Genomic DNA, 24,399 nt, shown 5'->3' with positions numbered 1-24,399 from the left:
ATCACCCTCTTTCTAGCACCAGAGGGGACATCCAGGAGATCTGGTCGCCGATCCCTGCGCGCAGCCCAGGCTCCGGTTGGTGCTGTCAGGGAGGGGGTGCGGGATGGAAAGAGGGACTGGCTCCATGTCCCTGAGGCCAGAAGCTCTCAGGAAACTCTGGAACCTACCCTCTGCGTGCGCATGTATGTGTGATCTTCTGTGAAAATGTGTGTGAACGTGTGTGACTGTGTATGTCCCTGTGTGAGTCTTATGTGTCTGTGTTTTCTAAGTACGTGAGGAGAGAGTTTTGCTGAAATAACACTCTCTCTCCGGTCTTGCTGTCCACCTGCTGCTACAGCGCAGGAAAAAAGTGCCGCCTTTCCCTTGAGCATCACCGCGTCAAAGCAGTCTGACTTTCTCTCCATGGGTGGGGAAAGCAAATGCTTTCCACGAAGTAGGGGCTGGGGGTGGATAGGTGGAGGAAGCCGTGTGGCCAGCGTGGAGGGACCAAGAGCCAGGAAGAGGCTTCAAAGGTTTCGGTAACGATTCTTCGGCCTTTATTTATGCCCCTATTAATACAATATCCATCATGTAGATATCGATCTTTATCCTTTAAACTGATACGCTAGGAATCAATTAGCCATGCAGATTACATTTCTTACATATCCAAATGTTAATCTTTCAGTCTCTGGGCCAGTGATATATATATTTGCAGCCAGATAGTATTAGATTTCGTTTAGAAATGGGAAGAAAAAGGCTCCCTGAAGTTCATTCCTCTTGGGGCTACTTGTCTTAACTCTCAGTATGGGCTGGGCGTTGGGGGTCTGAGGGGCGGGGTACCCCTCTCAGAGTTTTCTGGAGGAAAGAAGCAAGAGCGCTAGAGTGACCAGCATGCAGGGCCACCAAGGGGACATGGGACACCTTTCTATGACAAGGTTCTGGACAGCTGGTTAGCCCCAGGTCTGCACTTCGGTCCGGGGTTCCCTCCTGCTAAATAAAGTACCCGGTCTGGCAGGCTCCTTTCGATCGACCATTCTGGAATGGTCAGTTTTCATCTTTTCAGAATTTCCCCTCCAGGTTCCTCTCATCTCCGAGATTCTAAATCGAAACTATTCTCCCACTGCTCACTCTAAAACCCAAGACTCATTTAAAGATCCATCTCCTGAAAGAAAAACCTAATTTAAAGCATGAAATAGCTGCTTTTCTGGGGATAGAGAGATGGAGAGAAAGTTTCAGGTCTACGAAGGAACATAACGGAATTAATGATGTGCAGAAATTGGAAGGGCTGAGGCATTCTGTTCAGCCTGTGGTAGTTTCTTTTTCTATTCTCCTTTCCCTTCCTTTTTCCTTTCTTTCCTTTTTCTGTCTTTTCCTTCTCCTCTTCCTCCTTCCCAGCCTTCTTCCCAGCCTTCTTCTCCTCCCCTACAAAAGGCTGGTGGGGTGAGGTAAGGATGCATCCCAGGGCGAGCTGTCCCCTCCTCTGGTCTGTTCACGGAGAGCCCGAAGGGGCCGCCTGGAGGAAGGGTGGGTGCTGCATGTTTCCTGTGATTTTCCTTCTGTCCCCTGCCTGCGCCAGCCAGTCTTAGGAGACTCAGCCTCTTCCACCTCCCCCACCTGTTGTGTGTACTATGCGAAGTTGGCTGTGCAGTCTCTCCCTTTGGCCCAGATTTTAATCCCTGTGGATTGTGAGTCCTGGGTTTACTCAGAGCTCTGCAGTCTCGGGCTCCCGTGCCCTCACTGTCACTTGCATCCAGGCTTAACTAGAGACCCGGGTTTGGACATTCTTCCCCCAGATCTCTCTTTTCTTGCTCCTTGCATCCCTCCCTCTGAAGTCCACCTGGGAGAAAAATTTCCTGTGGGGGTTGAAGATATTTTGACTGGGAAGCAGCATCGGCTCAGGGCTCTGACTTGGACACTGGAGCCACATGAAGTCAGAGACCTGGCCAGGTCCAAGGGAAAGGCCTGTTAGCTTTCCCCGACCTTGCCTACTCCTCCCACACAACATCCATCTCCCCCACCCTACCCCAACTCAGGGCTCTGCCATTGGAACCCAGTTAGGGTTCCTTCCATCCTAGCATGCCCCCAAACGCCCAGGGATGGGGGGCAGGAGTTCCTGGAGTGGTCATTTGCCTTGCTTTTTGCTCCAGACTTCAAGGAAACCCAACAGACCCTGGAGTCTCCCCACACCTCCCCCCCTCCATTCCCATCAACGTTCTCCAGCTCTACTCCCTCCTCCACCTCTGGTCTCCGCCTCTTCCCCAAGGCTCTGGCTGCCTCCAACACGAGACAATGCCTCCGCAAGACCCCTCAGTCTTGACCTCCAAGCAAACACAGGACCGCCCCCCCAAAGGCACACAATTTGATTCTCAAAAATAAAGCAGTTGTTTGATCTCTCTTCTAAACTTCAATCTCTCCACCCGCCCCAATGGATTCTACCGAGTTGGGCACCTATTCTTTTTTTTTTTTTTTTTTTTTTTTTTTTTTTTGCAAGATGCTTTCCCCCCAGGGAGAATTGGGCTCTGTCATCTTGTCTTCCTTATTTGCATAAAATATAATTTTTGCAGAGCCAAACAAATGTCTGTAGGAGACAATTTGCCGTGAGCTTCATTCTCTCCCTCCCTCGTTGCCCTTTAAAAAATATTTTTCTTATCCATCTTCTTCCCCTTTCTTCTTTTCCCTTTCCTCGTTTTCCTTCTTTTCTTCCTATAAACCATATGTTCTTTATTGAGAACCCGCTCACACGTTCTCAGCCCACTCCCCCAGCTGCAGGGGCACCGTAGGGGCACGCAGGGGCAAAATCAATGGGGCTGGTCCACACACCACATTTCAGTGCGGCGCCCAGATCCCCATCCAGTCTCTAAATCCGACCTCATCCCGGCTGATTTTCCAGTGGGGAGAATAGCGGCGCCAAAGCTTTTGACAAACAACCGCGGGGGGCCTAATGAAGGTCGCTTCGCCCGGCGCTGCGCTGGGCCGCGGGTTTAACCCAAGCATTTACCAATTCGGTATCGTTGCATCCGGCCAAGAAGCGCGTGGTCAAGGGCTCGGTCCTTTGATTTCCTACGCGTGAACGCGGGGCAGCCTTTTTGCGGAGTCGAGGGCTTCGTGGTGTCGGCTCAAACCACAGACTGCATCCTGAGCGATGCCTGGGACCCAGCGAGCGGACAGGCGCGTCTCCGCCAGGCCCTCCAGTTGGGGCAAAAAAAGCCGGGGTGGCAGACGTCTCCCCACCCCTGCAAGTCAGAGATATTATTTTACATAGATCATAATTTTCTCTTAAGGCCTGTGTCTGGCTAGAAATGAGGTCACCTCTTAGAGGCCGCAAGAAGTCCATGGACCACGAAGGGCTCATGCCTGGGTCCACAAGCGCGGAAGCTGCGCTCTGCGGACGTCCGGCCGCCCAAGCAGACGCCACTCAACAACCGTGGGACGGTGGATCCACACATCCAAACTCGGGAGCGGAAAAACCTTCAAGGGAATGCTCGCCCCGGGCTCGAACAGACAGCCGGCTGTCTATTTCACCTGAAGTTCCTCTGAAACTCTGGGCAGAGGAGGCATCAGCAAGTTATTCCGCAACCCCCTTCCCCGCCAATTATCTTACTATTACCCTCAAGGCTTCAGTCGTTTTGCACGTGCACAGATAGCGCGGATGGACACAACCTTCATTCTTAAACTGTGGCCGGGACTCTACTGTCTGCTTTCTGGGTAATTTGTCAGCCTGGGGGTATGAGGATGCCTCCCAAACCCGTGTTCAGGGCTGCAAGGCGCGGGCGCTTGCCTTCCAAGCCCCACTATGGGGCCAATCCTTTGTTAATTAGCGCTCGTAGCGCGCCCAGATTCCCCAGGGAGACTCTGGCTCACAGGCCCGGGACCCGGGAAGGGGCCTGGGTGGACACTCCCTTCCGGCTCTGGGGAGTGGGGGCGGGGGTAGCTTCTCTTTCCGGAGGGACCTTGGAAAAAAGGCGAGGCACAAGCTTCGGAGATAGGGAAAGAGTGGCTAAAGTGTAGAGCCGGCGTTCGTTTTCAAAATCAATCTGGAAAATCCGGAACCACTCTGCCCTCGCGCGCGACCTGTTGCGCTCGACTTTGTCCAGCCTCGGGCTCGAGCCTGGTCTGATTTAGCTGCGAGTGGGCGCCTCAAACAGCATCGCGGTCCTGGCCTTCCGGGGTCAGACTTCAACTATACTAAGTTCGGGGAACTTGGACTCCCCGAGGTCTTTAGATCCAAAGAGGCCCCCGCAGCCCTACTGGCCCAGCGCCGGGAGAATGAGGGTGCCCTCTCACTCTGTCCTGGGTCTCTGGGGTCCACTGACTGCCGCCTGTCTGGAGAGGGGCCGAGCTGATCTCTGGCTGCAGAAAAACCTCAGAGCGCCCCGGCAGGGCTAAAGCCGAGAAGGAGAGACCCTGGAGCCTCAGGCCTCCAAATCCCACACACCCCCTCGTGGTCTCTATTTGTACATTTTAGTAGCAAGTGGTGGTCGTGTTAAGGATGCTTGTACTGGACTGGCTCTCGTGGGTACTCCAGATCCAGTTCAAGCCGCAGTTCTGCCGTTCCGGGACCTCCCTGGGCCTGCTGCTCACCGTGACTGAACGTGCAACCCGGGAGAACGAGACCGCGACAAGCGCGTCCCTTCCGGGATCTGCCAGCTCGGGCGAGAAGAGCGCCGGGTCACCGCCGACAGGGTTTGGCGATGGAGCCCTCCGCTCAGAAGCAAATAAGACTCAGTCCTGGATGTTTCTGGGGTCCTTTCAGCGGCGAGTTGAGTCTGCATTTGTCGTCTGAAAATACACTTTGGGTACTTCCCTCTCCCAACTACAGCTGCCCCTAGAAAATGCCCTGTCTGCTCCGCTCAACCTTCTAAAGACGGAAAACTTGAAAAAAATTCTAGCTCCCGAGATGCAGTCCCTGAGAAGTGGTTTAGCAGACTTTAGTGACCACTGAGTTTGCAGGAAGGAACTGAGAAAGTTTTCCCCCTTGGCAAATTGAATCGTTTTACCTAAAATCAGGTTAAATAGGGCTTCATTCTAAGCAGCGTCTCTCCTTTGTACTGTGAATGCACGTGGGCCCTCCCCTCTTGGGCGGGTGAGGAGATGTCCAGACTTTTCCCGTGGTTCTAGAGGCCTGTCAGGGCTGCTCCGGAGTTCAGTCAAACCTTTTCGTGTGGAAGCCCAGCCGAAAGCTGCCTGCTTTTCCCACTTGCGAGTGGATTTTTAAAGGACCAACTCCAGGAGGGCTGAATGGCTATAGGCTCCCGGCTACCCCCACCCCGTCCATCTTCCCTTCTGTGTTTGCCTTAATTACGGGGTGGGGAAGTGGGGTTAGGGTCTGAGTTCTCTTAAAAACTGTCAAAGGAGTTGGGGGATGGGAAGCTGAGAGAGAGAGAGCGAGAGAGAGAGAGAGAGAGAGAGAGAGGTGGAGAAATGGAGAACTCCAGCACAGGAAAAATTTAAAAATCGTAAAAGGAAAAGGGGGAACTTGAAGCCCAGAAGTCATTGTTTCCTTTATTTCAAAGGGGGAAAACCTGCCTGATTCTCATCCTTTTGATTGATTAAGGCCCTGAATACCTCGCAGTCCCGGACTGACAGTCCCTGAATAGAACTGAAGCGAATAAAGCGCAGTGCAGAGCGCGGGGCTGGCACTCGGGGGTGTAAAGGAGGCGAGTTCTCTGGCACTTACCAAGTTATAAATAAAAGGCTATGCACAATGGTACCTTCTCTAAGGACAGACAGTCTTTACAACACTCCTGGCGTCATATCCTGCTGGGGACACTTCAGCTCCTAGCCAAGACTTCGCTCCTTTTATTTTTCCAGCAGTTTAGTCTGAATACCATAATAAATTCCTGAGAACAAACGCTGCAGCCGGGCAAAACTTTAACATATAGACACATCTCTGCTGTGGCATTGGGGACCTACACCTCGAGATTTAGAGCTGCGGCTTCCCAGAGTGGATTTTTCAATCAAGAGGAGACAGTTTTCTTCTCCCTCCCCTCCCCAGACTTAAACGCTTGAGTCCTAGGGCCCCCCATGGCTGCCTAAGCTTCACACTCAGGACTCCAGCTCCCAGACTGAGAAGACAAAGGAACTTATCAGCACACCCTGGACTCCTCCTGGGAGGAATCCCACCGGGAGGACCCCTACAAAAAACCTAGGCCTAAGGGGTATTGACCAGAGGAAGGCGGGCTGCACATGTCCCGACCCTCCCAGCGCCTTCTCATTGGAATTGCGCCCCCTCCCGTGGTAGTAAACCAAGAAAAATGAGAGAGAAAAAAGTCACAGGTAGAAAAACAGAGACACAGACAAGGAGATGGGACGAGAGGAGTAGAATCAGAGACAGAGAAAGACACAGAAATACGCACGGAGACAGAGACAAAGAAATAGTTTCAATGAGAGAGAGAGGGACACACGTAGAGTGAAAGAGAAATAGAGACTCCTCTTCTCTCTGCAGCTGCTATCTCCCTCGGGCTGTCTCTCCCGGTTTCCACGGGTCTGCCCTTCTCTTCCGGGGAAGGGGCGCAGCGTGGGTCCCTCGCCGGGCCGGCCAAGGCCTTGGCACCGCCGCGGATGGGAAGAGAAAGTGGCCGCTGTCGCCCAATCAGCGCGTGTCTCCGCCACCCGGGACGGTCTCCCCGTCGGCCAATCGCAGCTCAGGGCTCCTGACCAAGCTTTGGGTGAAAGAACTAATAAATGCTCCCGAGCCCGGATCTCGGCACTCGGTGTCACGACGGGAGGAGACTCAGGCCGGCCGCGCTCCCGCCCCCACCCCCCCTCCCTGGCTCGTCGCGGCGCTCTGAGCCCCCTCCCCAGCGCCCCCAGACTCAGGGCCACTCGCTCAGACTCGCACCAAACTTTTCCGCCCTGGGCTCGCGATCCTGGACTCTGGGGCCTCCCTGCCCGCCCCTTTCCCCGGTTGCTTCTCGAGCCTCGCTCTGGACTAGCAGTCCTCTTCCCCGCGTCCCTCCCTCTCTCTCCAGCCTTTTTGGGGAGGGGCTCTCCACGCTCCGGGGAGTTTCCGAGGGTCGCCAAGAGCCGCGCTTGCCTTTCCATTTCGCCTTCACCTGGATATAATTTCCAAGCGAAGCTGCCCCCAGGATGACCACGCTGGCCGGAGCTGTGCCCAGGATGATGCGGCCAGGCCCGGGGCAGAACTACCCGCGCAGCGGCTTCCCTCTGGAAGGTAAGGGAGGGCCTCGGCGCCGCCCGGAGCCCAGGGCCGTAGCCGGGCTGCTCCACTCTACCCAGGGTCTCCACTGGCTTCTTTGGCGTGCCCAGGGAGCCCATCCGCTGGGCACCCTTACCCCAGAAGCTAACAGTCGGTGGAGATCTCCACTCGATTTTCTCCCTGCAAACAGAGCGCAGTTCTTTGGGCAAACCCTTGCGGAGCCTGACGGCCAGGCCTGTTCCAGGCGGGTCCACTTTCTCCTGCTGTTTTGGAAATGCTGTGGTGGGGAAGGGATGAACCAGCTCCTGAGCACCGGAAAGCAACTTCTCTGAATTTTGTCCAACCCAAAGCATCTCAAAATGGTCCCGGCAGCACCCATATTTGCTAAGCTCTTGTTAGTTCCGAAAGAATTTTCTTACCAGTGCAAAGTGTAGGGGCAGACATTCCCTGGCATCCTGCTGGGAATTTTTAGTATTAATTGATTAATTAATTAGAGTTCCATTCATCTCAAGTGGCATCTTGAAGTTTCCATAACCCTTTTGGGGAACTGCCTTTCGGTCATGTGGAAGTGACCCTCAAGGCAGGAAAACTTGCAAGCCTGAGTGCTTCTGGAGAGTTTGCGAGGCTGGAGCGCCTGAAGGGGATTTTGATCCAGCCGCGGGCCCTTTAGGCTGGGTCTAGAGTAAAATGTCATACCCAGAGCATGAATGGAGGTGAGGAGGTCTGTGAGCAGACCCACCTGTGGGCTCTATCTCAAGGTGTAACAGGTGACACGTGCTGAGACCTGAAGCCCCCTTTTAGGCCCCTCTTTGACCTTTGACTTCTGCGCTCTTAGCCAGAAACCCCAATGGCTGTCATTTCCTCCAAGTCCCTTAGAAAGGGAGCCGTTCCAATTGAGCATGGTTTGGTGTGAGTGGAGGTCCAGAAGGCCAGCGTCAGGGTCAACTTTTCTCTCTGCCAGGACGTTGTTTCTTGAGCAAACTTCAAGATACTGACCACAGGTCTCCCCATCTCCCAAAGTTGCCAGATTCTCTGGGCCCCAAAGGAAGACAGTTTCTCTGAGGCAAGTTATTTTGCCATTGTTGGTCCCTTCACACAAGATTATGTGCCCCGGAATTGATTCATAATTTGAACAGATGTGATTGGAAAAGGATCTGGGGCTGGTAGCTGGGTGTCGAGCCATTTCAGCGCTCTGACGGTGACATGTTGATTGTCCAAAAGTGTGCGAAATTATGTGGGCTCGTTTTCCAGGCTGCTCTCTGTTCTCTGAAAATGACTTTCCCTCTGCCTCTCTTTTTGCCTTTTGTGCCCAGTGTCTACTCCCCTTGGCCAGGGCCGTGTCAACCAGCTTGGTGGCGTGTTTATCAACGGCAGGCCGCTACCCAACCACATCCGCCACAAGATCGTGGAGATGGCCCACCACGGAATCCGGCCCTGTGTCATCTCCCGCCAGTTGCGTGTGTCCCACGGCTGCGTCTCTAAGATCCTGTGCAGGTACCAGGAGACTGGGTCCATCCGTCCCGGTGCCATTGGCGGCAGCAAGCCCAAGGTGAGCGCGGGCGCCTGGGCCTGGAGACCTCCGGGTCTGTGGTCTTCCGCCTTAGGGAACATTGGGCAGGGGGCAAGGACTGTCATCTAGGGCTTTCTAAGGAGTTATTTTTCAAGACCGGGAAGGGTCCTTTGGGGTGTATGTGCATCTATGCTTGCGTATGGTGGGGGTGGGAGGACTCCGTTGCTGCCTGGGCCGCTGTTCCTCCATGAATGCTAAGGGGAAACTCCAGCCTTTTTGCAAAGGAGATAAAGCATTGTTAAAAATGTATCAGAACCCTAGTATACTCACCAAATTATTTTAATAGGCAGACACCTAAAATACACAGTTGTATGTGCCCACCTGTTGCTGGTTTCTTCCCCAAGAGTCTCCCCAGCTCCCATCCACTGCACTGCCCTTGCCAAACCTAATCTAAGGAGCTGCTTTTGGCTTTCTCTCCCACCTTCTGTCCCCAATCTCCTCCTGTCCAAGTTGTCTTCAGGGAGTCAAAAGTCAGGGTGATTTGTTTTCTTTGTAAGGAGAAGATGACTTGGCATTTAAAAAGCAGTTTGGTACAATCCTCAAAATATTTTGGTTCCTTTTAAAAAATGAAAGAGTCACACTGGCTAAGGCTCAGTAGGAGGGATTACACAGGGTCTGTCTTTTCTTCTGGACATGGGGAAAATCCAGTTTAATTTCCTAGTTGCCACAGGGCAGAATCAAAAGGAGGGTTCTGGTAAACTGCAGACTTCCAAATGCCGTGTTCCCCATCTTCTTCCCGCCCCAGATCCCCTTGCAAACTCTCCAAGAATCTCTGGGAACTACTTTTATTGAAAAGAAAAGAAAAGAAAATAGCTACTCTCTCAAATTATCCATATTTGTTATCCATATTTGATTACTTTTTAAAGCCTACATAATTAGTTTTTGCATTTAATTCTGTTCTTCAATTTAGCCAAAATCTTGTGCTTTTTTGGGAGAAGTACAAGTTGCAGATCTAACTTGATTTTTTTTGCTTCTCTTTCAAACATTCCCCCTTGTTAGTTTCATTTTCATGTTGTTTCTGTGTAAGGAGTTGACTTTCTTTAGTTTCAGGGATTGGAAAGTATACCCTTTGCCCACCCCCAAGATGTTATGAGTTTTCTTAATTTATCCTGATTGTCTAAGCTTACCTAGGGAAGATGAGGGTCCCCCAGGGGTAGGGCGATCCCACTTCTACTTCTTCCTGAAAATGAACTTCTTCAGAGAGTTGGGGTCCTTTTGCTGACAAGGGGCCTTCCCCCCCAGGGTGCAGGAAAGAGCATCCCGCTGGGTCTGGAAGCCGTAGGGCCCCCACATTTGGCCCAGAGTACTGGGTACCAACGCCTGCCTGCCTGTTCTCTTAAAGCAGGTGACAACGCCTGACGTGGAGAAGAAAATTGAGGAATACAAAAGAGAGAACCCGGGCATGTTCAGCTGGGAAATTCGAGACAAATTACTTAAGGACGCTGTCTGTGATCGAAACACTGTGCCCTCAGGTACCAGGCCCATTAACGTCTTCCTGAGGCACTGCCCTCAGACGCTATTCCCCAGGCGGGTCATCCGAGCCACAATACCCCCGAAGATCGATCTGGGCGATCGGGAGGCAGCCCCTCCCAGGGCCCTGAAATATTCACGAGCCGGACGCGCTCGCGGTGTTTTACCGAGAGGGGGCTGAGCTGCTGGTCCTGGGGCTGAGACCGCCAAGGGCTCCCCAAAGAGGAATTCTGTTGAGGAGGCAAAGGCAGGAAGCGCGAGGCGGAGACCAGGCGTTTATTAATATTGATGTTCCCTTTTAAAGAGAAACAAATGTTTTGGTAACCCCAGCCGAAGGGAGATGGGGCTGCGCCAGCCGAGGCTTTCCCTTGTGCGCAAAGGAGGGAAGGCTTCAGCAACCGCCCGGATTTTTCCCGAGAGTCCCAGGGACCATCCGGCGCCCCGGGCATCCGGGGGGAAGGCGGAGGGAGAAGAGGGACAAACGCAGGGGCGAGCGCGCGGGCGCGCGGGAGAGTTTGTTTTTAATTAAAAGGAAACTCCCTTTCCCCCCTGCGAGAACGAGATATTTCAAGAGTATGGATTTGTTTACCAGACTGGAATCTGGAAAAAATAAATGGGGGAGAGTGCATTTTCTTTTGATTTTTTACAATAGGAAACGATTCTGCAGTTGAAATTTAAACCCTTTATAGCCTCAAAAAAAGCTGCATTGCAGGGGACGGGTCCTCTGCGGTTCTTCCTCCCTTAACGCCAACCGCGGAGGCCCAATACCCAGGTGGTGGTAGGGGATGCTGGGTGGGCTGGCGGGAAAAGTCTCTTGGAGTCGAGATCTAGAGCCCCGTCTATAGAGTGAAAAGGGGTAATGCTTTCCGCCGGGACGAGAGGGACAGAAACGGCGGTTCTCTCGGATCTAACTTGGAGGTGAGGATTTGGGGGTGGGGGCAGGGGTTAGAGCGGGAGGTTGAAGGGGTGGTGGAAGGTCGAGGATGCCCCAAGATGCAGGAGGAGACAGGCCAACTGTGCAGGGCAGCCGCTCTAGGGTCTGGGCTGGGGATTCGAGGCTCCTTCCTGCACGGCGTGGCAAGGCTCAGTCGTCCGCGCTCTCACCCTCCTCCTGCCCCCAGTGAGTTCCATCAGCCGCATCCTGAGGAGTAAATTCGGGAAAGGCGAAGAAGAGGAGGCTGACCTGGACAGGAAGGAGGCGGAGGAGAGCGAGAAGAAGGCGAAACACAGCATCGACGGCATCCTGAGCGAGCGAGGTAAGCGGCGGCGCGCTTGAGCGGCGCGCTCAGGGCCCGCGCCTCGGCGGTACCCGCGCTCTGACGTCGCGGGCCCGAGCGCGCTGCCCGGCCCCGGCTCGGGTCAAGGTCCCTCTTCGGTCGTATCCACTGCACCCGGGAAAGAGCATTCAAGTGAAAGACTAGAGGCGTACTTGAAACTGAAACAAAAATATCTTTTCTTTCTTTTTCTACTTACAAGTCTTTCTTCTGAACCAGCCTCAGCCGCTCAGAGTCTAGAACTGCGAACTGCGTTTTGGTGTAGGGCAACCCTCTTGCCCTCAGGTGTGCGGGGCAGGGCGTCTCAGAGCGCTTGAGGGGCTGGGGGAGCAGTCTGTGAGCCTCTGGAGGTTGAAGGAACTTTTGCGTCCTAAGGGAAGGCCCAGATGTCTACATAGGTTCCCATTATTAGAGGAGGGGAGCGGAGAGGAGGACTCAAAACTCTTTGGGGGCAGTGCGGCCCCAGAGTTGCACCACCTTGACTGCCTTATAAATACATACAGAGTACATCATGCATATATATATATATATATACATATATATCTGTGTATATATATATATATATATGTAAGATGGTTGTTTTGTGCTTTAAATTGGTTTTCTGATGCGATGGGGTTTGATTGTGTGTGTGTGTGTGTGTGTGTGTGTGTGTCTAGGAAGGAAAATCAGCTTAAGATGTGGGTTCTTGGGGCTGTGGTGTTGGTGCCCTGTCTCCATCCGAAGGTGCAAGCCACCTGCTCCTTGTTAGCTCTGACCTGTCATCTTCAAGAAAAAGTCTCCCCTTTGGAGCCATAAGAGCAGCCTACTTCCCTTATACCTGCCACACTGGGTCTGGAGAATCTAAAGGTGTCTCCCTCTTCCCAAAAGGAAAGCCAACCTGTGGAAGTTGAAGCGGAAAGGGATCCCTGCAGCAGTTTTCCACTCTGCAGTTTTGGCCTTGGGGATGATCACACCTCTTCAAAATCGCAGAGGGTCAGGAGGCGCCTGGCACCCCTGCCACACCCTGAGTTGCCCCCTTCAGGGCCCGGGACTTAGGTGGGTTGTGTTAAGTTTTGACTTGTCCTGGAAGGGCATGAGGCTCCTCAGGTGGGCTTGGACACCCGCTGTGACCAGCTGGGTTTGTACCCTCAGCAGGTGTTCTTCAGGGTAGGACTGTAGGTAGAAAGCTGGTCACACCTTTTGCTTTCATTGCCCAGCCCAGGTGGATGGCAGCAGCCAAGGCAAAATCTGTCCACAACCTTGAAGAGACACTTAGATTTAGATGTGACAAACTCAAACAGCTGATTTCAGGGATCAACAGAAAGTGTCGATGTTCTGGGACACATGGGCAATTAGGAAAAGACACCAAAAACCAAGGCTCGCTGGGCAGGGAAATACATAGGCTGTTGTTTTCCTTAAAAGCAGGGGACTCACAGGATCTTAGCCTAAGCCCCTCCTTCAGGAGCGGTGCTTTTCTGCTGTAGTCTCTCAGGAGACACCCCAGCTTTTATTCCAGGCTTAGATGCAGCAGAGGGGTACTGGGGAGGGAGGAAGGAGAGAAACCAGCCAATCCCAAACCCAACGGGCCCCTGCGGGCAGAGGGGCAGGAAGCCCAGAGCTATCAGAGAGGCTCAAGAAGCAGCGTGGGGGTAGCACAGCTTGGCTACTTGTTGCTGGAGGCGCCTGGCGGCAGACTGGCCGCTCCCTCGCAGCACAGGCAACCGAGGCCCAGGAGACAAAACGCCCCAAATGAGCTGGTCAAACATTTGTACAACTTTTCCAGCTTTTACAAAGAAGGCCTTCTCTACACAATCTACACTTGGAGATGAACTTGGGAGACAAAGCCTGGAGAGTCCATTGAAACTCACACTTTAGCTCGGCCCAGACAAAGCTCCAGCTCGCAGCAGCTTGATGTGAACAAAGGCAGGCAACCTTTTTATAATTCAAGGAGAAAAGAAGAGAAAACAGCTCCACAAAGGGCCGAGAATAGACATTATGGGCTTGCAATGAGGGATGAATTATTCAATGAGCTCCAATAGCTGCTGCGCCAGGAAGTTTTATGGACTCTCCAGCGTGGAAAAAGTGGCTATTTCACCTACAAAATGTTTCTAGTCTTTTGGGCCGTCTAGCTGGGCCGGCTGCCATTCAAGGGCAATTGCTACCATTTTTAAAATCAGAGTATTCTCCGCAGCGGGGGCTGTACCGCTGAAAACACACACACTCCATAGAGCCTGAAACCTAATTTAATTTGGGGTTGTCAGAGAAGATGCAGTGTCCCTCTCTTTAAGCGGCTCTAGCTCCCTTTCCGGATAAGCCCTGGAGGGCAAGAAGGGCACAGAGAAAGGACAGAGTGAAGGGTAGTTTAAAGCGAAGTCTAGAAACCTCAAAAAATTACCCCTGTTGTTTGGGCACCAAAAGTCAGAGGCTGCTCCACCTGTAAAATAGAGTGACTGTGGAGAAAGTGCCGCGAGCTCCCTAGCCCAGAGGGAGGAGGCTGCCTGAGAAAGGACCTTTGGGTGCCCTGAGCAGGGCAAGGCGCTCTCTTCTAGAGGTTCCAGCTTCCTGGGGGGTGGGGGAGTTGGAAGGAAAGGGGATGTTAAGACTGGCTTTGGTGGGGGGGACATCTTCCTGCCTGTCAGACTCTAGGACACAGTTAGAGAAGCACCCTGAAAGATGTCAGAGCTGCTGTCATTTTTCTGTCCAGAGTTTGGCCTTTCTCCTTGGTGACCCCGTTTACCTTCTCACTTTCCCTTGTCCCTTGCCCAATCCAAGAGCTGCTCAGCGTGCAGACTCGGCGCGCTCAGGCCCCTGTGCCCTGGCGCGCACTAGACGCGGTGCCCCCTTCCTGGGTCCACCCTTCCAGCTCCTTTGCTCTGGTGGAATGAGAAGGTTGGGAGGCCGGGGACAGCAAAGCGCCCCCCCGCCTGCGCCTGGTCCCGGGCCACCGGCCAGCACCGAGATCGGAACAGGCGCAGTCGGAGGAGCCAAGCCCCGGTCGCAGCATCGGGGGCCGTGGGTACAGCCTCCTCTGCGACCACTCAATGGGCGCCTCTGTTCCTCCCCCAGAGCGGCCGAGCGGGCCCGCGGGCGCCGCCACAATGGGTCGGCCCCCACTCCTGCGCCCTGCGCCAAAGCGCCGCGCCGCCCCCTCCCCTGCGCTCCGGCCCGGCTCGAAGCTTAGCTCGCCGGGCTGCAGCCGACTCAATTGCCTCCTTTATGTCCTTCTCACTTTCATCTAGACACAGCCCGCCTCCCCCCTCTCCTTCTCCTTTTTTTTCCTCTCTTGCCTGAGGCTCACATTAGTGAAATTTCTGCAACCTCCCCCCATTTTTTTTCTTATTTTAAAGAAAGCCCTTAACACAAAAGCAGTGACTAATCAATAGAAACTGCTCCTTCATCTCTTCTTCTTCCTCCTCCTCCTCCTCCTCCTCCTCCTCCTCCTCCTCCTCGTCCCCCAGAAGGGTGACGCTTTTCCTGTTTGTGAGTTTTGGGAAACATTTTTGCTTTGTGCCGTAATGGAATTAGAGGACAGATGAGGACTGTAAGTGGGACACGCGACGGCAAGACTCTCGCTTAAATATTTAGATGCAACGTTACAATTACTGACTTGTTGCAGCGGCTTTGAAGTGGCAGCTCGGGAGTGCAGGGGGAGAGAGGCCAGATTGCCCAATTGATGTTTTGACTGGGGCTGGAGATACACTTTCATAGGACTTTGCTTTCCTCCTTTAAAAATCACTAGTGAGCGTGGGGAGGTTTGCAATGATTTCAAAGATGAGGCTAAGAGACCCCAACCATAGGTCGTTTCAGGCTTATACTCCGTTCGAATCTCTCGCTTCCTATTTGACACTTATGAAAAGCAGGTCTTTTTTTTTTTTTTTTTTAATTTGAGAAAGTAAAAGTGACAAAAGTTTTGCAGTCCCGTTTTGTTTGTAAACTTGTGAGCTTTTCTTGAAATATCTAGGACGACGTCAGCTTTTCAGCGGGGCATAAGAGAAAGCAATTAAAAACGCAGAAATATTTTAAAGGCCCTCGAACTATTTCATTTCCAATGGAATCACGAAAAGAGCACTTTATCATTAGCGGGAGCTACTGAAGTCGAAAGGAACGGAAGGCCGTTTCTTCCCCCCGACTTAGCAAGGAAGGACATTTTGGCTTGAGGGAGGCAAAGCGAGGGAGGCGGGGTGGGGGGGTGGAGGGGGGAACTTTCCCACAGACTGAAATCATGGGGTATAAGATCTTAGGTTTGTGGCATCGGAACCTTTATTAAAGTGGACAGCCCACTCTCCAAGTCCATTTGTCAGAATCCCAAATTTGACCCCAATGTCGCCTCTAGTTTTTTGAGCAAATTTTCTGTTTTCTGAAGTCCTTAGGTTACTCAAAAAGGAAATAGCACCCATTTAAAAGTGTATTGGAAATATCAAAACTTCAATCAAATTAAAACACCACCTTGCGTTCTTTTCAAGGACATAGCGTTAACGATTTTTTCTGTTGGGATGGGAAAGAAAGAAAGAAAGAAAGAGAAAAAGAAAGAAAGAAAACAAACCACCAGAATTTGGGTCTTGTAGGTTTTTCTTTTTTGCTTATTTGTTTTGTTTGGTTGGCTGGGGCATGTTGACTTTCTAGCCTTATTGAAAACATGCAGATTTTCTAATTAATGCTTGAAATCGTATGTTTATTTTGGGGCTTGATTTGATTGTTGATAGCACCGGAACGGGGACCTAGGGGCTTCAAGTGCGTAATAATTACTGAAGGGTCATTTAAGAGTCCCCAGGGCTTTGCAATAAAACCCACCGCGTTGAGGCAGAACCAGCAAGTGCTCCGCGGTTCAGAAGAGAGGGATATGCTGAAATCAATCAGGTGAATAAGAGCATTGCCACTAAAACCCAGTTGCAATATCCATGAATAAATATATCTGAAGACAAAAAAAAAAAAAAAAGAATCCTTCCTAACCATGAAGTTAAATGTTTAAATCCTACGAAAGTAAATGGCCAATGAAAATTACAAGTTGCAACAGCAGCAACAAAGAGTGAGACAGAGTTTGTCCAGGACTGGGAGGGGGGACAGAGAAATTTCAGTTCGGTGGGGTTCTAGACAGGTAACTTATTTATGCGGGTAAATAAAGATTAAGGAACCATTAAGAATGTACATATATAACTAACACGACTCTAACAGACAATTAAGCAGTCAGTTTAATGCCTTATCTCACTGGCTGCTCGGGGGTTGTTTTACAACTAGGAATTAAAATCTGAAAAGGAAGTTTTCAGCAGCTCTGGCCAAATATTGATTAAGTAGCTGTTTGTTGATTGCATTGTTACGCATTAAAAGGCCGGGATCCCGGCCCCTCAGTGGCCATCTTCTATTGTGAGGGATTCTTAACCACAGAGATCAAAGCGGGATCATTTCAACTTATCTGTCTTGGAAAATCCTCCTTTTCCTCTGAAACCTCTAAGGAGGATTGACCAAATTCTCTTTAAGAAATAGGAACCCAAACCAGTTACATGTCGTAGGTTTGTAGAGAAGAGATTCATGGGGTGTTTTTAATTATCCTATGGTGATTTCTTGTTTAGAGCTTAGGCTAAGACGGTGAATTTATCATCAAATAGATTCTTATTTTTGGAGGGTGGCCGGAGGCATGGAAGCTACTATCTGCATGTCCCTAAATTTTTAAATATGGAACTTTCTTTCACCGAAGTTGCCTTCTAAGCTGGAATTATGGAAGGGAAAGATGTCAGATTTTTAATGTAAAACTGGGTGGGGAATAATTAAATACATGAGAAAGTAGGAGTTATACTGGCTACATTTCTCTACATGTGTTTCTATATTTTTGTGTGTTTATAGACGGTTATATGAGTCTCATGTATATTTTTAACCCCCTACAATGTAGGCATATACATGTATTTGTGTGTATAGTTTGTGCATCGTTAGAGTTTATAAGTTCGTCACTATGAATTAAGCTGGCAGTAAACTATTTCCAGTTGCACAAAAATAAAAGCTCATTTGTCCAGTGGATTACACTTCTAGAGTCATCAGAATTTGAGGTAACAGCATAGCCTCCCAATTCTTATTAAGCACTGCTGTTGAATGCTAGGAAAAAAAAATCTTCCCTTGAATGATTTTATAACTGCTTGGCTGTTGATTTTTAGATGAACTATTAGCCTTTTTTGTTTGTTTGTTTTAGCTTTAGAATTCAATATATTTGGATTGATTTTTTTCTTTTATTATGAGAGCTAAAATTCCTACAAGGGCTTTTTTTGAAATACCATTTCTGTGCTTAATTTGCAAATGCCAGCAAATCACTCTGAGGTTGTGAAATTTATGCCAGATTCAGGCTTTGGATATTCAAATGTGCATCATGGATTTGTCTTCCTGAATCCCCTTCTCTGACTGTGCTCATTACAGTACTAAATAATTGTGCATAGGACTGTATCTTTATTTCATTTTGGTTTTATTCTTTCTTGTTCACTCCTTTTTTTTTTTTTTAAGATTTTGTTTATTTATTTGAAAGAGAAAGAGAGAGAGCAGAGAGATCAGAGGGAGAAGCAGACTCCCCACTGAGCAGAGAGCCCGACTGGGGACTTGATCAGAGACTCCAGGATCATGACCTGAGCCAAAGGCAGTCGCATAACCAACTAAGACACCCAGGAACCCTCTTGTTCACTCTTGAATAAGAGGAGTCTTGACATACAGATATTTTCTATATGTCATATCTATATCTATATTTTCTTGATGTAGTGGATATTTTTAATATATTCTATTATCATCTCCCAATTAATATTCTACCTATGCTCAAATGTTTTTTTTTTTTTTAAGATTTTTTTATTTATTTATTTGACAGAGAGAGATTACAAGTAGGTAGAAAGGCAGGCAGAGAGAGAGAGGGAAGCAGGCTCCCTGCTGAGCAGAGAGCCCGATATGGGACTCGATCCCAGGACCCTGAGATCATGACCTGAGCTGAAGGCAGCGGCTTAACCCACTGAGCCACCCAGGCGCCCCTGCTCAAATGTTTTTTTGATATAACCCAAATCATTTCAGTGTAGAGCAACTGTCTGAAATGGATTAAGCTGGAAGGGTGAGTCAGCTCAGATCTGTTTCGGTTACCTTGTCCTGGGTCCAGATGCAACATTAGAGAGTTCTTTGCTGGTATTCCACATGTACGTGTATATTTCATATACGTATGGAGTTAAAGTAACTTTCCCCTCTTGGGTATCAGGCTATGTGTTCATATACTGTCAGGGAGGGCAGCAGAATTGGGCTCTAAACTAGGTCTGATCTCAGTACCAGGGAAGAATTACTGACTCAAGAACTGGCTTATGTCAATTATATCTCAATAAAGTAAGGAAGATTAAATATGATTTTGATATTATTTAAAAAAAAAAGAATAACAACAACAACAACAACAACAAAACAACAACAACAACTGGCTGCCTTTAGCTGAGGAACTGTGGCCAGAGAAAGAGAAAGGGAATTTTAGTAGTTGCCCTTCTCTTGGAAGATTCATACCAACGTGGGAACAGAGGACCATCTTCTGCTCTGTTGGGAAAGCTTTTCTTGCCCTGTTGCTCCTGGTCTCTGGTAGAGATTGTCACAGTTCAGCTCTCAGCTCTGTCTTGCAGTGTTGGGCCAAACACTGAGCCCCCGTAGCATTGAATTTTTGCTGGAATTGGGACTTCTGTCTTCTAAGAAAGCTTTCTCTCAAATTATCTGTGTTAGGATTATGCTCCTAAATAACCAGAATATATATAATTTCCAGTTTGTAACTGGAAGGAACAGGCACAGTTGTCAAAATGCCCATTAACATTACAAAACATCTATTCAAGGGAGATGAGTTAGAAACTTCACCATTGTTAAAAGAAATATGAAAACCATAGAAATTAGTTGCTGAGAATGATTAAGGAAGTGTTCAATGAATTCTTACCTTCAATGTCTGTTTTCCTAACTTCCTGATAAAAACTAAGAAATGACGAACAGATAACTTCTATTTTTAAAGAAGAAAGTATATATTACTAAAGGGTGGTGTACAATTTAGAGTTTGATTTGATGCACATCTCTCCTAGGAAGGAAAATCCTAAGAAAGAGTTACCTTGTACATTGCATGCAGCAAACTTTGTAGCATTTAGATTTTTGCTGCAGGATTTTAAGTAAACAACAACACAACAACAGAGAACCTCTTCTCTTTGGGATGAAGCAACTTGATTAAAGTAGTCTGAGTTTTTATGCCCTCCTTACTGCAGTGATTGGGAAGTCAGTCTTTCTCAGTAAAACAAATTAGAACTTATGACAGGCAATAACAAACTAGCTGGCTGTTTCTCTCCTTCAACCCACTTAGGAATTTCGTGACTGTAGGTACTTTTCTTTGGCCAGATTTAATGCATCGATAGCAGTAGAGTAACAAAATCTCGGTTCTAGGAGCTCATCGATGGATTCCATTTAAAAATAGCTAATCAAAATACTTGTGACAAGGATGGGAGACTCTTTTTGGCTGACCAACATGGAACTAAGGGAGAGGAAATACCACTGATTTTTAGCATTAAAAAATGTCTAAGGTCATATTGTGAGTTCAAATAATACAGTTTTATGGAGGCTTAAATGTAAATTTTGAGAATTTTTATAATCGGCTGGTAGGCATATTTCTGGAAACAACTGCAGAATTAAATGTCCCTGCCTTTATGTCATTAGGTGGAAACAATAAATAAGTTAGAGTAAAATAGTTAAGAAAGGAAAGTTGATTGCTGTGCAGTTTATATTGTAACATGGGACTGGTTTAATGTTTGTGTACTTTCCTAGTGAATATTTACATAGTGACATACAAATTTGCATTTTTAATAGAAAGCCTACATTTGTAGGCTGTTGATTTTACAGGTACACAGATATGTAGATATGTAACAGTACACCCAACATACCCCTCTTACCTTTTTTTTTTTTTTTTGGCAAACCCTAGTGTAGACATAATTTCTCCAGCCAACAAGCACTTGGGTATTGTATGGAGACGCTAATATGTTTCTTATTTCCCTTATAGGGCCTATCTTTCTAAAGAAAATTTTATTTTAAATAATTGTAGACTTAGAGAGTCTATCTTCAAACGTATTTTAAAATTCTCCCAATATTCTAATATATTATCTTGATTAAGAAAATCTTGGCCAGTGGGGGTGAGTGAGTGTGTGTGTGTGTCAATTACCATGGTTGAGCTTAACCTGAACTAAAGAAAATTAATTGGTCCAATTCATTTTATTATAAGAAAAGCAACAGGTTTCTTCTTTCTGAATCCCTACTTGGCCAGTTTCCTGATTGAGGTCCACTAAAGCATTTGAGTGTTGTCTGTTCTGACTTAAACACACCCTAAGTCCCTCTTCCTGCCTTTTTGCTTGCTCTGTAAGAGCCTATTACCCAAGGCAAAAGTGGCTTTTTCTTGCATCCCTTATTTCACTCTAAAATTGTGACCAAGCACATTTAGGTGTGACCCCTTGAACTTCAGTTTTGACATATGTAAGATGGGCCACATCATACCAGCTTCCCAGGGTGCTATCAGAAGAAAATGAGAAGATGCAAGTTGTATGCAAATTACATGTATCATAGGAAAATTCAAAATCTTGGGGGAGGAAACCCTCCGAACATGCAGAAAGTGACCAGCCTGCTGGCAGATGGGCTCAGCCCAAAGGCAGATAAAAGCTTAATTCAGAGCTTAGGAACAACAATGAAGGAACACGCACACATATACACAAACACACACACACTTCACTTTCACTGCGTCAAAAAATGGAGATTGTGAGCGGCTATTTAATATAATAGATTTTATTGACTTACCAGATAAGAAAAATAGCAAAATTCTAAAGCCATTCATTGAGATGTCAAAAGATACTTCTGAATTATTTTTTTCTCCTAGTTCTGCAAAGATTACTCTTCTCTCTTAGATTAACTTGGCTTTTTCAGAGTCCTCCAAATTAAACTCTCTTTCTTTCTTTCTTTCTTTCTTTCTTTCTTTCATTGTTTGTTTTTCAACAGGTTCTTCTCACTCTATCAGACATTGACAAACAGGCTGCTTTTTGAAAATAGGTCTCATGCATGCGTGCCTTTGTACTCCTGAAATTCTGTCGAAATGCTTCATTTTATGGAATTGCTTTTGCACAATTTCTCATTCTGTGCCCTCTTCAGGCTACTTCATTGTTCTTAAGTATCTTCTTAGCTCCCCATGTGAGGCTGTGTACATTCCTCTTTCTTTGTGCATGATTCTCCTATCAAATTTGAGTTCACCAATATTAAAGAAACTTTCCAAAATAGGATTCGTTAAGCTGGAGGATACATTTCAATGACCTTTCTACTTGATTTCCCTCCATCCAGTTCCCAAAGCTGGGGACTTTTGTGTTATCCTGGTGCAATGCAAGAATTGAAAATAAAGTTGCCTGGCTTGTGAGGTTTGGGGAGCTGGAGAGCGCCTGCCCCCGAGTTTCCCCTGCTGGAGCTGCTTGCTGGTGCAGCCACTGCAGAGAAGGAAGGTTGTTTTCTTATCCCCGCATGCACTGGTCTGACCTGTCTCCGAAATAGGTCAGGCTGGGGCACGGCAAGTTTATGCAGCTGTTGGGGCTTAGGCTCTCGGCAGGCAGCCCGGGAGCCTTGCTTGGCGGCCCCCAGTGAACTGATGAAAACTTGCTGGCCAGCCACGGGGCCTTCCTTCTGGACCTGTGCTGCCTCCCCACCCCCATCCCGAAGGCTTTGAGGTGCAAGAGGATCCCTGGATTATGGGGGCTGATTCTCAACCTCAAAAGGGAAGCATTCTTTGATTCTAGGGATTGCCCTCTTGTGGATGCAAAAACTCGAAAGAAATGTATACTTCATCAGATTCCATTTTTAAAATCATCCTATTTATTTTGGCTGGGTAAAACCTTCGCTCTTATATAATTCCAAAGATATAGGGGGATAGACAGTAACAGGTTTTCTTCCCGTAGTGTCCCTCTGTATTTTGGTCACCTTTCTAGAGTCTAAGCATAAATAAACAATGATATTTCACTCTCTCTTTAAAAAATGTTCTCTCCTTTTGTGCACATGGTAGCCCATGATAGAAACTGTTTTGTGCCTTGCTTCCTGCACACCACCCCCCCAAGGATGTATCTCAGTGATTACTCTGCATCAGGGTCTGGGGGCTTCCACAGCCCCTTTGTACGGCTGTGTAGTATTCCATTGCATTGGCAAATGATGGTTTATCTAGTATTAGGTAGTTTCCAATTAAATGACACCATCTGGCACATGTGTGCGTTTATTTGTAAAAATAATTTGTCCATGATAGGCACAAAGGGAAGACATTTGTAATTTTGATAGTTTTGGTGGAATTTTGGTACTATGTTGAGAACAAACAGGGGAAGGCTTGCTTCGTAAGTGCGGAGCAGAAACATGTTTGTCTGTGTTCACATGCATGAAAAAAACGAAACAATTTTCTCTACCACTGTACACGTATTGGAGAACAGGTTTTGAAATCTCTGCCTAGGGAGTTGTTCTGCCAACGTTGACTACCCTCTGGAAATTCCTCTAAGCAGTTATTGCTCCAAAAGGAACAGTCTCTAAATCCAGAGAAAGCTTTTTTTTTTTTTTTTTGACTTTTTGGTTCCTCTTTGTATTCTTTTTTTTTGGTCTATTGTTCATTTCAGTCCCCATATCTCATCATATATTAACATATTTGCGATAAACATTCTTAGCTGTTTTTCTTTCTGTGCTACAAAAATTATGGACAATTTTATAGCAATTTTGAGGCAACTTATTTTGATTGTTTAGTTACAAGAGAGAAGCTGTCTGTCAGGGTCACCAAATCAGGGTTGAACTAGTAAGAGAGCAGGCCATGAATAATAAAACAGGGTCTTATATTTCTAATTTTTGAGAAGTGCTGGCCTGGGTTCTTGGGGTTTCTTGAGTTTGGGAGAGGCTGATTTTTAATTTTACAAACTTTTAAGGGGCATGTATCCATTCCCTTCTATGCACAAAGGACTTTTTATGGTTTTGCACATACCTTGCCTCCCTCAAATCGTTTCAGCCTATTTTCCCTTAAATCTGATGCCCAGGAATTCAGTTCTTGATGCTGCTGCGTACCTGGCCTACCTAAGCTGAAGTCCAAGTCCGTGAAATGAGCCAGGAAGAACCGTGTTCCAACCATAGGAGAAAAACAACCTTCTCCAAACCCTCCTGGGAAAGCGGAAGATGGAAATGCCAGTAAATATTACGAAGTGAACATTTCAGGTCATTCCTTTTGAGGAGTGGGCCTTTCAGAAATAGGAGAATGAGGGGCACCTGAGTGGCTCAGTGGGTTAGGCCTCTGCCTTCGGCTCAGGTCATGATCCCAGGGTCCTGGGATCGAGCCCCACATCGGGCTCTCTGCTCAGCGGGGAGCCTGCTTCCCCCTCTCTCTGCCTGCCTCTCTGCCTACTTGTGATCTCTCTCTGTCAAATAAATTAAAAAAAAAAAAAAAAGAAATAGGAGAATGAGCTGGGAGCTAAGAATTTATTTTTTGAAAAGCAGGATCTTGATTTGGCTTAAAAAAAGAAATAACGGAAAAACAAAATCAATCTTCTGTCTTGACTTTTCTTGCCTCCAGTTTGAGAGCACAGTTGTGGCAGGCAGAGGAGGGAAGGTCTGCTCTCTTCATACTAGGACTTTCGTCTTGGCTTCCCTAGAAGGCAGCTAGATGAGTGCTCTGGGTTCTCTCCCTGTTTCCCCTCTGACTTGCTTACGGAAATCTGAAGGAGTCACTTTGGACATGTAAACAGGCCTGGTGTTAAGAGCCTCTGTAAAGAGCTGAGAAGAATCAAAAGCAGCTCCCCCTCCCCCGCCACCCTCTCTGCCCAGCAATGTGCGTAATTTGGATTGAATCAGACCCGTCATTTGTGACATCTGATTACTACCTGCAGAAGGATGCAGCTCTCTACCTAGGGAGGAGGGCCAAAGGAGGGTTAATGCTGAAAGAAAGTTTGATTTGTTTGTCAGATTGC

The 24,399-nt window shown here is 48.2% G+C and overlaps 1 protein-coding gene across 3 annotated transcripts in view; it reads left to right on the top strand.

Annotated features, from left to right (window-relative positions):
- The first annotated feature begins 6,652 nt into the window (after window positions 1-6,652).
- The window catches only part of PAX3 (paired box 3), a 100,294-nt gene continuing 82,547 nt past the window's right edge, over window positions 6,653-24,399 (top strand). Inside the window, exons 1-4 of one of the 3 annotated variants that reach the window (XM_004762892.3) lie at window positions 6,653-7,153; window positions 8,452-8,687; window positions 10,051-10,180; window positions 11,300-11,434. In XM_004762892.3, the coding sequence (XP_004762949.1) occupies window positions 7,069-7,153; window positions 8,452-8,687; window positions 10,051-10,180; window positions 11,300-11,434 (586 nt within the window). In that variant the 5' untranslated portion in view covers window positions 6,653-7,068. The remainder of the gene's footprint in view (window positions 7,154-8,451; window positions 8,688-10,050; window positions 10,181-11,299; window positions 11,435-24,399) is intronic. The other 2 variants (XM_004762894.3, XM_004762893.3) reach the window with 2 other exon arrangements.

Source organism: Mustela putorius, unplaced genomic scaffold (assembly GCF_011764305.1).
Source record: "Mustela putorius furo isolate JIRA1106 unplaced genomic scaffold, ASM1176430v1.1 tig00000275_pilon_pilon_pilon, whole genome shotgun sequence".
In the NCBI taxonomy this organism is placed as follows: Eukaryota; Metazoa; Chordata; class Mammalia; order Carnivora; family Mustelidae; genus Mustela; species Mustela putorius.
This window is presented reverse-complemented; position numbering and strand designations above follow the sequence as displayed.